At 49.7% G+C, this 14,693-nt stretch overlaps 2 protein-coding genes across 6 annotated transcripts in view; both read left to right on the forward strand.

Annotated features, from left to right (window-relative positions):
• The window catches only part of NPAS2 (neuronal PAS domain protein 2), a 194,044-nt gene that overhangs the window by 171,781 nt on the left and 7,570 nt on the right, over window positions 1–14,693 (forward strand). For all 5 annotated transcript variants that reach the window (XM_082641953.1, XM_082641951.1, XM_082641949.1 and 2 more), the window contains 3 exons: window positions 2,201–2,290; window positions 7,393–7,539; window positions 13,527–13,724. In XM_082641953.1, the coding sequence (XP_082498079.1) occupies window positions 2,201–2,290; window positions 7,393–7,539; window positions 13,527–13,724 (435 nt within the window). The remainder of the gene's footprint in view (window positions 1–2,200; window positions 2,291–7,392; window positions 7,540–13,526; window positions 13,725–14,693) is intronic.
• The window catches only part of RPL31 (ribosomal protein L31), a 37,976-nt gene that overhangs the window by 6,789 nt on the left and 16,494 nt on the right, over window positions 1–14,693 (forward strand). The gene's annotated exons all lie outside the window — the stretch shown is intronic.

A 14,693-nucleotide genomic window follows, 5' to 3' on the forward strand; every position in this document is an offset into this window, starting at 1 on the left:
CACCAAACTCAGTGGCATAAAGCAACAGTCATGGGGCTTCCCTGGTGGTGCAGTGGTTAAGAATCTGCCTGCCAGTGCAGGGGACACAGGTTCGAGCCCTGGTCTGGAAAGATCCCACATACCACGGAGCAACTAAGCCCGTGCGCCACAACTACTGAGCCTGTGTTCTAGAGCCTGTGAGCCACAGCTACCGAGCCCACGTGCCACAACTACTGAAGCCTGTGTGCCTAGGGCCCGTGCTCCGCAACAAGAGAAGCCACCGCAATGAGAAGCCCGCTCACCGCAAAGAAGACTAGCCCCTGCTCGCTGCAACTAGAGAAAGCCCGCACGCAGCAACAAAGACCCAACGCAGCCAAAAATAAAATAAATAAGTTTAAAAAACACGAAAAAGAAAGAAAGCAACAGTCATTTTCCACGTTCATGGATTCTGGGTCAGGAATTCAGAAAAGGCACAGTGGGAGTGACTCCTCTTTGCTGCCTGGTGTTGGAAGCCTCCCAGATCAGGGCTGGGAGGTCCACATCCCCGATGTGTCTGCATCCCCGGCTGATGGCTGGGCCCAGCTCAGAGCATGCTCTGTTGACTTGCGTGGACCTCTCCATGCCATCCTCCCGGCATGCTCCTGGGTTCCAAGAGGAAATATCTGGAGAGGGACTTCCATGAGAGCCAGGTGGAACTGCGTGGCTTTCTGTGACCTTGCCTTAAAAGTCCCACAGTGTCACCTCTGCCATCCCTCTCGGGTAAAGCAGTCACAAGCTCACCCACAGAGAGGGACACAGACCTCGCTCTCAATGGGAAAAGTATCCCCAGATTTTAGGGGCCACATCCACATAGTGGCCAAGTACCTCCCACTCATCCCTCGCTGACCTTTTAAAGATGGGAGTGAAGTGTCCCCTTCCTTCTTGCTGTCACCATGGAAATTATGCCCACCCTGCTGAAAAGCTTGGGCAACATGTTTTATTTTCAAGCAGAACATGACAAAGAGCACTTTCTTTGTCTCCAGCCACCTTTTGATGAGCTTGTGAGCTATGGTGGCTGCTCTTTTTTTTTTTTTTTTTTTTTTTTTTTGCTGTACGCGGGCCTCTCACTGTTGTGGCCTCTCCCGTTGCGGAGCAAGGCTCCGGACGTGCAGGCTCAGTGGCCATGGCTCATGGGCCCAGCCGCTCTGCGGCATGTGGGATCTTCCCGGACCGGGGCACGAACCCGTGTCCCCTGCATCGGCAGGCGGACTCTCAACCACTGCCCCACCAGGGAAGCCCTGATGGCCGCTCTTCTGATATTGGCTGTCCATGCAACTCTCTCTGCCACTGTTGGTGACAGCTCTGTCCCAGTTGTGCAAGGGAACAAAACTGGAGAACCAGAACCAGTCCCTGGGATTCTCACTCAAAACAGGTCTCCTGCTGCCTCTGTTCCTGATCTTGTTCTGGGGACAGCTTTCCATTGGGGCTGCTTTTTGTAGTCCCCAGGGCCTGGGGCAGCTTTGGGATAACTTCAGAAGAAGCTTCTTACTTTTCTTTTTAAAGCTCTCAAGAGCGTCGTGAACCTGAGGGCTGCATTTCTTGTTTCTACACGTTGTCCCACCCCACCCCTGCTCCCCTGCCCACCTGAGTGATCAGGGCACAGAGGCTGGGACTCAGCTGACCTTGCCGGACTCTCTCCACCAGATTGCAGGCAGAGTGTGGCGAAACTGCAGCCACATTCACTGCCTGGGTGGGTCAGCGGGTAGAGACGTGCAGGGGCCTGTCCATCTGCATTAGTGTTGAGCAGAAAGGCCAAGGTGTTGTCTTTCTGCTGGACAACACCACTAAGAAAGTACTGATCTGGGAAAAGAGCGACCACATCCACCAAGAATGGGGCCTAGAACAGGAGGCGAGGCAGGGTGGGGTGGAGATGCCCAGCTCCGGCCGGTAGCAGCGGCTCTGCAGAGCACACCGTGATGGAAGGCATCGGGCCCGAGTGCCCCCAGTGCCCCCCACCCTTCACCAACCGCGTGTCACCACTGACTCCGTGCCCTGCGAGGGCAGCAACCTGCGATCCCACCTTTCCCGGGGAACATAAGCCTTCCAGAAGTAAGCTGTCCACTCTAGGGCAGAAGAGCCTCCTTGAGGCCAGAGAACCCAGCTGGCTGAGAGACAGCGCCCAGTCCTTTCTCTAGCGGCCCAGAAGCTGCATTTGACAGCAAGGCCCCTCTCCTTTCCCCAGGCTCCCCTGCCCGCCCCGGCGTCCTGTGACATCACACAGCAGCTTCTGCCTCAGACCATCTTGCAAAGCCCACCTGCCCCCGTGACACAGGTGAGTCTGGGACTCAGGGCAGGGGAAACCCGGGGCAGCACTTCCCGAGACAGGATGCTGGGGTCCTGTGGAGGGTGTGGGTGCACTGGTGCTGACCTACAGGCTCCACACCAAGGCCCCCCAGACGGGACTGTTTCCCCCCACGTGCAGGTGGGGCGTGTGGAGCTGTGGACGTTGCCCCTCCCCCGTCCTCATCTCCATCCATCCTCCCATTGATCTTCTCTGGCATCTGTTTCTCAATCCTCTTAGCAATCTTTCTTCATCTCTCCGCCACTTTTCCGTGTTCCTCTGATTTTTCACGACTCCTAATTGGTCACGATATTTTAGAAAAGGTCTGAAGGAAGCCACATGTTACGGGAAGACTTTGCAAGGGTTTAAAAGCTCTAAGTCCAGTATTATAAATACCACATTTTTTAAATAGAGGATCAGGGCTTGGCTGAGTAATTCCTTCTATGTTGCAACAACATTCAGCGAGTTACTGTTTGGGTCAGTCAGGAAGTGAGTGTGAGGACGCAAAGATGCTTGTGGCGCAGCCCTCGCTTTTGGACTTGGAGTTCAAGGGCGAGATGGTCGTATAAACAGAGAAACTGCCACGGCAGGGCGTGTGTTTTTATAGAACCGCTAAGAAAATATTCTGTCTACGGAAGTCCAAGGGCAGTTGAGCTGACAGGCCACAGACCTCTGATTTCCATTCCTTTATGAGATATTGAGCTTTGCCCCCTTTCTGGCCACAAGGGGGTCCCAGGGGGGCAGTTCACCAAGATGTGTCCCTGGCCACACACTTGCCAAAGTGTGCACGTCTGTCTTGGTGCAGATCCGTCACCACTGGTGAAAACTGTTTCAGAACATACATCCTTCCCACGAACAGTGGCCTCACATGTTTTCCTGGAATAAGAAAGACACGTGGTGCTAGCACATGCTCCTTGCCAGAGTTCGGCTTAAGTAGGGATATAAAACCTACCCAGCCAGAGTCGACTAATGCAAATGATCTCTATTCATCCTCATTAGGAAAAAGAAGAATTTTTTTTCTCTTCAAATTTCCAAGGCACATTTGGTATGAAATGAGTAACTTCTTCAGTCCAAAGGCCCATGAAATGAGAATTCCTGCATCTTGTGGGTCTTGCATTGTAATAAGTCATGGTGTGATAAAGGCCCCTTTGGAATTCTAGTTTTTCATATATTGATCTTCATTTTAATTAACAGTAACAGTTCTTAGTCTCTTAGGCAGATTATATTTAATAATAACCATATTTTTTATTGGAGTACAGTTGCTTTACAATGTTGTGTTAGTTTCTCCTGTACAGCAAAGTGAATCAGCTATACGTATCCATATATCCCCTCTTTTTTGGATTCCCTTTCCATTCAGGTCACCACAGAGCACTGAGTAGAGTTCCCTGTGCTATACAGTAGGTTCTCATTAGTACTCTATTTTATACATAGTACCCATATATGTGTGTGTGTGTCTATATATATATATATATATAGACACACACACACACATATATGTGTATATATGCCAATCCCCATCTCCCAATTCATCCCACACCCCCCTTCCCCCTTGGTATCCATACGTTTGTGCTCTGTGTCTGTGTCTGTATTTCTGCTTTGCAAGTAAGATAATCTATACCAATTTTTAGATTCCACATATATGCATTAGTATATGGTATTTGTTTTTCTCTTTCTGACTTCACTCTGTATGACAGACTCTAGGTCCATCCACCTCACTACAAATAACTCAATTTCATTTCTTTTTATGGATGAGTAATATTCCATTGTATATGTGTACCACACCTTCTTTATCCATTCCTCTGTTGATGGACATTAAGGTTGCTTCCATGTCCTGGCTATTGTATATAGTGCTGCAATGACCAGTAACCGTATTCTTTTTTTTGTGTGGTACGCGGGCCTCTCACTGCTGTGGCCTCTCCCGTTGCGGAGCACAGGCTCCGGACGCGCAGGCTCAGCGGCCATGGCTCACAGGCCCAGCCACTCCGCAGCATATGGGATCCTCCCGGACCGGGGCACGAACCCGTGTCCCCTGTATTGGCAGGCAGACTCTCAACCACTGCACCATCAGGGAAGCCCCAGTAACCGTATTCTTTAAGACGTTCTTGTGTAATGCTGGCCTTTCAAATCAGATAGTTCTTCTCATACCTACTCACGTGAACTAATGAGATTCTACAATTTTCTCTCTTTCCCCTCACTGATGTTATCACTGTGGTACCCTATCGAGAGAAAGGGGGAAAAAAAATCCAAAATCTGGGAAACGGTTATCTGGCTAAGTGATGGTTTCATAACGTGTCGCTAATGTGTCTCTAAGTTAGGGGAGATCTCTTTATCAAAAAGGCCACAATCAAGAATATAACAAGAGACTCATGCTTGGGTGTCCTGGAATGCCTTGGGAAAATAAGAATAAATAAATAGAGTAACTAACATTCATGAAGCTCGATGCTGGCACCTTGCCAACCACCAGCCCCCTCACTATTTCCCTTGGGAGTCAACGGACAGCCCAGTGCATCTACCCCTGGATGTGGATGTCATAGCCTGAACTGTCGTCTCCAGACTTCGTAGAACCCAGCACAGATGCTTTTGTCTTTTGTTATTTTAATTGAATACATGATACAGCTTTTCTTTCTCAATCGAATTCTCTTTCAAAATCCCAGCTGGTGCTTTTTTTTTTTTTTTTTTTTTTTTTTTTGCGGTACATGGGCCTCTCACTATTGTGGCCTCTCCTGTTGCGGAGCACAGGCTCCGGACACGCAGGCTCAGCGGCCATGGCTCACGGGCCCAGCCGCTCCACGGCATGTGGGATCTTCCCAGACCGGGGCACGAACCCGCGTCCCCTGCATCGGCAGGCGGACTCTCAACCACTGCGCCACCAGGGAAGCCCCCCAGCTGGTGCTTTGATGAGTGAGATTCTGATTGAGACTTTTGTGATACAGTCTGGTATAGGTATTTTTAAGCCCATGTTTAGCAGCAGGATTTTTCAGTGAAGTCTGAGGTCAAAGCTGCTCTGACTGGGGTGGAATTGGGGGATGGGGAGCTGTCGTTGGCAAAGTTTCTTGGCCTCTCCCACCTCCTGAGACTCTGGGTTCACACTGCGGCCGCCCCCCACCTTGCTGTGGACCTGGAGCCAGTCACAACCTCTCTGCGTGGTGTGGGTGAGTTGCAAGGAGGTACAGGGTCCTGCTTTGCTGGCCTGGCAAGGGTAGGTCTCCACAAGTGGTGGCACCTGCCACTATTATTCTTCCTGGTTCTTTTTCCTATTATTCTGCTGCTCCAAAACTGCAGTCAGTGTGATTCCATCCTCCGGTTTATCCTGCCTGTATGCTAACCTCTCCCAGGCTCCCTGTGTTTCCATGGATGGGAGGGCAAAGGGCAAAAGAAAAGAGACAATCTCTGGAGGTGTTTGCAAAAGACAACGGGCAAGAAACAGACTCAGGAGGTTGTCGGAGATAGAGATTGAGGGAATGCAGATTAAGTCACTTAAAAAAAAAAAAAAAGGCGGGGGGGTGGCGGGGGACAAAATAAAGAACAGAAGCCCCAGCCCAGCAAACTCACTTTCCTCAATAAGCAGGAGTCACCGACAGCCCCAAATTGCCCAGAGCAGGGCGGGCAGCCCAGGGAGTGTCAGCTTCACCTCCCATTTCATGACCTCCCCCCTCCACATTTCCTGCAAGGAAAGAACCTTGTGTCAAGGTAGACAGGTGACACAGGGCAGAGATCACCTGGGAAATCTTCCTAAAGCCAGCCTCCGTCCCAGGAAGGAGTCACAAGGCAGGAGGAAGGGGGCGCTTGGGCTCTTACACACAGCAGACGTCGGTGCTCCTGCACGGTCACCTCCGCCAGCAGTACCCCCGGGGTGCACATAAGGCGATTGTACTGTTCGTCTCCTTAGCTCTTTTTCACACAGATTTCCAAGAAGTGTAGGGACAGCCTGCAAGTGAGCCTGGGGACGTGAGGGAGGGTGATGAGGCTTCCATGGCCCCTGGAGGGTTTAGAGTACCATCAGATCCAAGCTTGGGAAGTCCCTGGCCGTCCAGTGGTTGGGGCTTCATGCTTCCACTGCAGGGGGGGCACAGGTTCAACCCCTGGTCAGAGAACTAGGATCCCGCATGCCGCGTGGTGCAGCCAAAAAAAATCCAAGCCTGTTTGTGAATTGTTCCAGAAGAGCGCTGCTCTCCGGATCAGTTTTAGGATAATGATAGGATCCAAAATTGCACGTGAAGCTGTCACATGCAAATCGTCATGCCCTAGATGAGAGAAAAAAGGGAAGGGGGCTCTCTGATGCCTTGCTTTTTTTTTTTGAGATATAGTTGCTGAACAATATTGTATAAGTTACAGGTGTACAACACAGTGATTCACAATTTTTAAAGGTTACACTCTATTTATAGTTATTATAAAATATTAGCTATATTGCCTTTGCTGCACAATATATCATTGTAGCTTATTTATGTTATACTATGATAGCTTATACCACTTAATCCCCTACCCCTACCTTGCCCCTCCCCTTTTCCCTCCCCCCACTGGTAACCACTAGTTTGTTCCCTATATCTGTGAGTCTGTTGCCTTTTTGTTGTAATCACTAGTTTATTTTTTAGATTGCACATATAAATGATCTCATACAGTATTTGTCTTTCTCTAACGGACTTATTTCACTTAGCATAATGCCCTCCAAGTCCATCCATGATGTTGCAAATTCTCATGCCCTGCTTTTGACATTCCTCTCCAAAACCATTTGTCCGTCTAACCGAATTTAGAATATGAGTTTGGAAGCACTGCACTGCTTACAAAATCATGTCCCGATTCTGTGGCCCTCCCAGACTCCAGCGCAATCAGTGAGACCTGCAGGTTCCCATGGGCCTAAGAAAAGCTCAGGGGGGGTTGGGGGGAGGGTGGGCAGGGGGCCCTGGGCCACCGAGCCCTCAGCCAGAAGCCCTGCTCCCTGGCGAGCTCCTCAGCAGTGGGTCAGGGATGCTGCAGAGGGTGGGTAAAGGACCAGAAGTGAAAGAGTGCAGGGCCGCTCAGAGCAGCAGCAACATCTGTCTGCAAGGCTGAAATAACTCTTTCATCGGGTTCTGTGTTTGGGCCCCGCCTTCAAGTTTTCAGCCCAGCTCAGCATGTTCCAGACCATCAAAGACCAGCTGGAGCAGAGGACGAGGATCCTGCAGGCCAACATCCGGTGGCAGCAGGAAGAGCTCCACAAGATCCAGGAGCAGCTCTGCCTGGTCCAGGCCTCCAACGTGCAGGTGATGCCCCCTCCTGGGCCGGTGGTGCGCTGAGCTCCGTCCTCGCCCCGCTCTGTGATGTGTCCGCATCCACCCTTGCAGGGGGCAGGCAGGGCTTCCTCCAGAGCCCTCTGTGCTGCCTTACTGAGCCCTGCCTCCTAAACAAATTGAAACCTCCACCAGTGAAGTGCGAGGAATGAATCCCACCTCCTCCATCCCCAGCTCCAGGCCAGACCTGAAATTCACATGACATCCTCTTCACTCACTCCTCACTCCGTTGGGCACATGTTTCCTGCATCACATGCACTTTCTTTCACGTGTTTAGTGGTTGGTCGCCCTGCCCGGATGCTGGCCTCCCTCCTATGGGGTTTTAAACTCCCAGCACGTGTGTTACTACTTTCTGAGCACCCAGCGCAGGCTGCTGACAGAGAGATGGAAGCAGGTCTGCTCTTCCCTCTCATCCAAAGCATGAATGCAGGGAGATATGGGAAATGGTCTGTGCTGTGCACCCTGAACCCTGCGGGGAGCGACAAAGGAGGTGGGAGCTGGAGGTCAGCACCCTGGCACCCCCGGGCCACCCCACTGCGGCATAGCGATTGGGGCATCATTCCGCATGCTCTGACAGCAGCTGCTTTTAACTGTGACCCCACCCCACCCCCAGATGTCACGTCTTTGAAGCCTTTCGAGAGATTCTTTCTGGAGGAAAAACTTTATGTATTGGATCTCTTTCAAGGATAAATTATTTTCACTTAAATTAGTCCAGGACTATTTTTCTTCCCAAGTGCATGCCCTTGGTTGTAAATGTAGCCAACCTTGGAGTCTGCCCTGAGAGAGGTAAGCATTGGCAGCCACCTGGGGAAACAAAAGGAAGAAGAAGACACCCCTGGGGGAAACGGCTGGAGCACTGGCTCTGCTGCCCCCTGCCCCAGCATCCACACAGCCCTGCGTGTGGACACAATAACACCCCGACGGGCGCAGCCCTGAGCGGAGATGAACGCAGGATAGTGCAGAGGTGTTAGGCAGCCTGGAGACGCCTACAGCCGGCCATCCTGCCTCCCTGGGCCCCCATAGGCGCTCCCGGAGGGCTCTCCAGAAGCTCAGGGACCCCAAGCAGCCGTCTCTGTCCAGCGGGGCCCCTCCCCTCCCCAAGGCAGGGGAGCCCAGTCAGGTGCGCCTGCGCAGAGCCCTGGGCACCAAGCCCCGCCCACAGCCGTGCTCCCAGCATACAGCCCTTCACCCCGCCCACCTCCTCAGCGACACCCCCAAACTGCCTAGGGACAAGACTGCAGCATTTAGGTGAAAACGCATGGAGTCATCAAGGTGTCAGTCCCTTGTTACTTATTCGTTCCCAGCAGTCTTATTTTCTCACTGATCCAGGGTCTGATGGCTAGAACTCCTGACTCCAATTACTTGAATGGAATTTTTACACTAACAGGGAGGGGGCCCTGAGCGAGAAGCTGCTAAAAGCAAGGTAGGCGGATAAACAGCCGCCTCACAGCCAGGACTTTTCTATTTTCAACTTTAAAGCTGAACTCTTAAATAACCGGGACACAGGGCTATCTCTTTCAGTCCTTGACATGAAGGGTTATTGCTTTTCTTCTTCCTGACAGTGCACTTTGTTGACCCCCAACGTCTAGCACCTGAGCTTTGTAAGGGATGACGTGGGAACCAAGCCTCCTGCGTGTACCTCTCCTGGTTTCTTCCCTGTGACCTTATCTTTGCGGTGGAATTTTCCAATGAACTTGGAAATCCACAGATAGTCAAACCAGGGAACGATTCCTCAAGGAGTCTTTCTTCATGTATTTTTGCAAGTCTAAGGATTTAAAGAAATACGTTCTGAAGTGTTTAGCCAAAATGTGACATTAAAAAAAAAAATACATGAGTCAAGCATAAAAGATAAGCAAGTAAAAATTACTCCACTCCTCCCCCCAAGACAAGTCGGGGGATAGATTAAATAAGAGCAAAACGTTGATAATTGCTGAAGCCTAGTGATGATACATGGGACTTCATTATACAATATCTGTTTTCGGTACTTCTGAAATGTTCGGTAATAATAAGTATTTGTAAAGCTAAGCATATAAGAACAATGACAAACCATACGTGAGCGTAGGATTGGTTTGTTCTGGAAAATGAGAAGTATTTTTCTCTAATGACTTTTTCCACTTGAATTAGGGAACTGTTTTTCTCTTGCTTTCTATAAAACTGACCCCAGAGCCTAGTTAAGAAGTCATCTTCCTAAGCTATAAATTCTCCTTTATTGTCGCCAAAGCAGAGGCAGGAATGTGTACCCAGTAGCAATCCCCCCCGCCCCTCCCCCCCGCCCAAGCCCTTTATCCCAAGTTCAGCGGACTTTGCTACCTAGTCCATTGGCTCGGAGCTTTCATTGAGACTGTACTACGTGTGCCTGAGATGCTTGCTAAGTATGATTTTTTTTCCAAAAAAGATTGGGATATGAGGGAGAGGTTCTCAGGGTGTTGTGCTTGCACCTAGATGGGGTCATGAAGGGCGCTACATAGAGAGCTGTTCTGTTGAAAAGTTGTCACCCCTTGCGTCCGTGGGAGGCCGCTTCTTAATTTATTTTTGAGAGAGCATTCGCGCCCTCTACTGGCGGTTGAAAGAAATACCGAGAAAGACACCTGTGACAATGGTGTCTTTGATTGGTTCTTTCTTTCTTTCTTTCTCTTTCTTTCTTTCTTTCTTTCTTTCTTTCTTTCTTTCTTTCTTTCTTTCTTTCTTTCTTTCTTTCTTTCTTTCTTTCTTCCTTTCTTCCTTTCTTTCCTTTCTTTCCTTTCTTTCTTTCTTTCTTTCTTCTGTGTTGGGTCTTCATTGCTGTGTGTGGGCTTTCTCTAGTTGTGGTGAGCGGGGGCTACTCTTTGTTGCGGTGCACGGGCTTCTCATTGTCGTGACTTCTCTTGCTGTGGGGCACGGGCTCTAGGCGCGTAGGCTTCAGTAGTTGTGGCACGTGGGCTCAGTAGTTGTGGCTTGCGGGCTCTAGAGCTCAGGCTCAGTAGTTGTGGCGCACGGGCTTAGTTGCTCCGCGGCATGTGGGATCTTCCCGGGCCAGGGCTCGAAACTGTGTCCCTTGCATTGGCAGGCAGATTCTTAACCACTGCACCACCAGGGAAGCCCCTTTGATTGGTTCTTTAATCCATCCTTCCACCCGTCCATCCTTCCACCTTTCCTTCCATCCCTCTATCCATCCACCATCCATCCATCCATCCACACACCCACCCACCCACCCCTCCATCCTTCCATCCGTCCACCCATCTGGCAGACACCCAGTATGTACCAGGCCCTTGGTTAGGTACTGTGGGGATACAGAGACACACAGGACGGGGTTTCTGCCCTCCGAGAGCATACATCAGTGGGACAGAGTAGCAGACCAAGCAATCTCTGCCATAACACAAGCATAAACAGTTTCCCTTCTTTGAGCAAAAGCTTCATCTATCTGTTGATTCATTTATTTATTCTCTTCATTCCTCAGATAGTTTTTATATGCCCAGAGAGGCAAAGGAACAACAGGAGCTCCTTTTTTATTTTAGTATTACTGTTATTATCTAACATTTATTGAGCACTTAGTACTACGCCTCAGCATAAATCCCATTTAATCTTTTATGAGGTATGTGCTGTTAATGTCACTGTTTTGTTAGTGAGGAAACTAACAGTGACTTTGAAAAGTTTTGAAAATTGCCCAAGGTCATACCACTAGTACATAGTGGGGTTGGAATTTGAACTAAAATCTGTCCGATTTAAGCTAGATTATACTGCCTGTCATGCATAAAGGTTGCATTTATATGAACTCTAATTAGAAGGTAAATTGTATCCCACCAGAAAAATGCATGTTATTTAGTTTGAATATTGGGTTTTTGCTGAAGTGTAAATTACCCTGTGTGCTCTAAACAAGCCAGGTCGCTGAGATTACATAAAGCACTAATCCTAAAAGTTTGGGTGTTGGATCTGAGAGGATGAAGACCCAGAACATTCTTCTTCACTTCTAAAGTGACAAAGAGCCCTCATTCAAAACTGCAGGCTTGGGCTTCCCTGGTGGCGCAGTGGTTGGGAGTCCGCCTGCTGATGCAGGGGACACGGGTTCGTGCCCCGGTCCCGGAAGATCCCACGTGCCGCGGAGCGGCTGGGCCTGTGAACCATGGCCGCTGAGCCTGCGCGTCCGGAGCCTGTGCTCCGCAACGGGAGAGGCCGCAACAGTGAGAGGCCCATGTACCGCAAAAAAAAAAAAAAAACCTGCAGGCTTTTCTGGTGGGGGTGGGGTATGAAGGAAAGTAGGGAGACCTGGTGGTATGGCAGGAGGGGCACCAGATGGGAGCCTCGCTCGGGTCTCTGGGAGATGACTTGACACCCCCTACGGAGCAGATGCTTGAACTAACTAACTGCCTGGCGTGATTTCACATCTGTGGTTCCAAAGCCATTCTGTCACTCAGGAAATGTCGGCATGTCAGTTCCTTACTGGGTATGAGTTTATGCTACACTGAGTACAGGAATCGGGGTTAAAGCTCCAGATGCTCAGAAGGAGAGACCCTTAGCTGTCAAAGCTAAGGGCCTAAAATGGAGAGGAACACTGCTTGTCAAGAATCTGATACAGATAATACCAGTTTTTAATGCCCAAGAGGAGCTTTTGTTAAAAGAGCTAGCTACGGGTCTTAGGTTTAAATTATTATTGAAATTACTGAAGTTGTTTTTCTTAAGCCTTTAGCATCAATTCACAGATTATATTTTATTTCCAAATCTACTGATTTGGCTGAAAATAGCAATGCTTTTACTTGTGTTTGTTCACGTTCAATCAGTTTATAAATTTAACAAATGGTAAATAATCAACATTCTCTACTAAAGCCACTAACTTACAAATTTAATGTATCTGAACCTTTCAAACATTTCACGTACCTAACAAGGCAGACTTATAAACCTAAGAAGTAAAATCTTTGTGGGCACTTAAGGAATTCTTTTAAATTGAATACACCAAACTTATAAACGAGGTGGATCAAGGTTCTCAGAACCACTTACACACTCTTTATAAACTTGATCAAATTCTCTTAAACCTTTCCCATTAAAACAACCAGGCTGATATATCGCAGCCTGTTGACTGTCTGAGACATCTTAGATAACAAATAGAGATTAGCCTGGTGATTGTAAAACGTATTCTTTTTTTTTTTTTTTTTTTTGCGGTACGCGGGCCTCTCACTGCTGTGGCCTCTCCCGTTGTGGAGCACAGGCTCTGGACGCACAGGCTCAGCGGCCATGGCTCACGGGCCCAGCCGCTCCGCGGCATGTGGGATCCTCCCGGACCGGGGCACGAACCCGTGTCCCCTGCATCGGCAGGCGGACTCTCAACCACTGCGCCACGCCACCAGGGAAGCCCCAAAAACATATTCTTAAACATCATCTTAAAGTACATGGACTTGATGTTATGTCATCCTTTGGATTTATTTGCTTTCCTGGGAATGCAGAGGCAACTAATTAACCAGAGCAGATCTGCCCTCTCAGCTGGAAGCTGGGGTGGAAGATGCTAATCGTAGGATGGGTACAGACCATGGTCACGGTCAGAGGTTCAAGACCAGGCACAGGTCCTACTGCCAGGACGATGCGCTCCACACCACTGGTCAGCCAACCCTCTGCCACTGTGATTGCATCATTCCCTCCATTCACAAGATGTGTTTCCTTCTAATAAGAAACGGATAAGCCAACCCAGACTAAGCAAGCATATCAAGTGACATATCTGGGTCTCAGCATCTTTCACACTGTTAGAACCCCAGTCGCTCAACCGGAAACTTCTTGAGGGCAGGGTCAGCATCCGTCTGACCCACTTCCCCTCTCCGGGCCGTGCACTCTGCTGGTGGCATCCCAGGCACTCAGTCCAGTGGGTGAACCTCCCCAGGCAGGTCAGAGAGAGCAAGAAACCTGCCATCTTGCCGTGGACAGGCCATACAAAGAAGGTGCAGGCCTGTGAAGGCACTGTGATCCCAGCCTAAAAAGTGTTTTGCTTCTGCTTCCAGATGTTTCTGCAGCAGCCAGATGTATCCCTGAGCTTCAGCAGTGCCCAGCGGCCCGAGGCTCAGCAGCAGCTCCAGCAGAGGTCGGGCCCAGGCCCCCAGCCCCCGCTCGCGGCCAGCCCTCAGCTTCTGGGGCAGATGGCCTCTGCCCAGGTCACAAGCCAGCACCTGCTCAGAGACTCGAGTGTGATATCAACCCAGGTAAACATGCTCGTCTCCAGACTCAGTCCTTGCCACCTGCAGACCAGTCTTCATGAACCAGAAACCTACTTCCCCTGTGACCGGAGCTGGATGATGATGGTGGGGTTTTTCTTTTCTTTATTTTGTCACTTGGAAGCCCCAAGTTCTATTGGTTTCCTTCTCTGTTTTATCAGTATATTAAAATACCTTAAAGGTATCATGCGGGGAGTTCCCTGGCAGTCCAATGGTTAGTACTCCACGCTTTCGTGCTTTCACTGCCGAGGGTGCAGTTTCGATCCCTAGTTGGGGAACTAAGATCCCGCAAGCCGTGCGGTGCAGGGGGAACAAATAAATAAATAAAAGGAACAACTTTATTAAAAAAAAAAAAAGAGGTATCATGCAGCTGAAACTTTCAGCTCTGATCCTGAGCTGGGCTGGAGGTGGATATGGCCATCCCAGACATGCACGCTGAAAGCCACACGTCCCCACATGCATGTCCTTGGTGCCCATCACCGACTGCTGGTTTTAGCCATTATCAGTGTGAGAGCACAGTTATCCACTTCTGTTCATCATCCCTTTCCCCAGGGCCACCAAGCTTCTCCCAGTCCCCCAGATTCCCTGCTGAGCCCCATCCTCACAGCCATTACCACTTACTACAAGCCACCAGTGACCTTGCAGTCTGACAGGGTGACCCATCAGTCAAAGACACTGAATCCAATGGAATCGAGAAGTTCTGAGCCCTCGTTTCCAGATGATCACAGCTTGGAAGGCAGGATACAGCCTCTCCTGAAGCCTCTTATATTCACATGGATTCAGTGACATCTGCTGGGCTCCCAGGGGAGCAAAGATAAATGAGAGCTGTCCTTGACCCCAAGGAGTTTCTAGTCTAGCAGGAGTTCTGGGACATAAACATTGATGTACAATAAAATATGGAGAAGTCTATGTATACGAGAGTTCCTCCATCTTCACCCAGATTTAAGGATTTTACTT

This window comes from Mesoplodon mirus (assembly GCF_964341445.2).
Source record: "Mesoplodon mirus genome assembly, chromosome: 14".
Lineage (NCBI taxonomy): Eukaryota > Metazoa > Chordata > Mammalia > Artiodactyla > Ziphiidae > Mesoplodon > Mesoplodon mirus.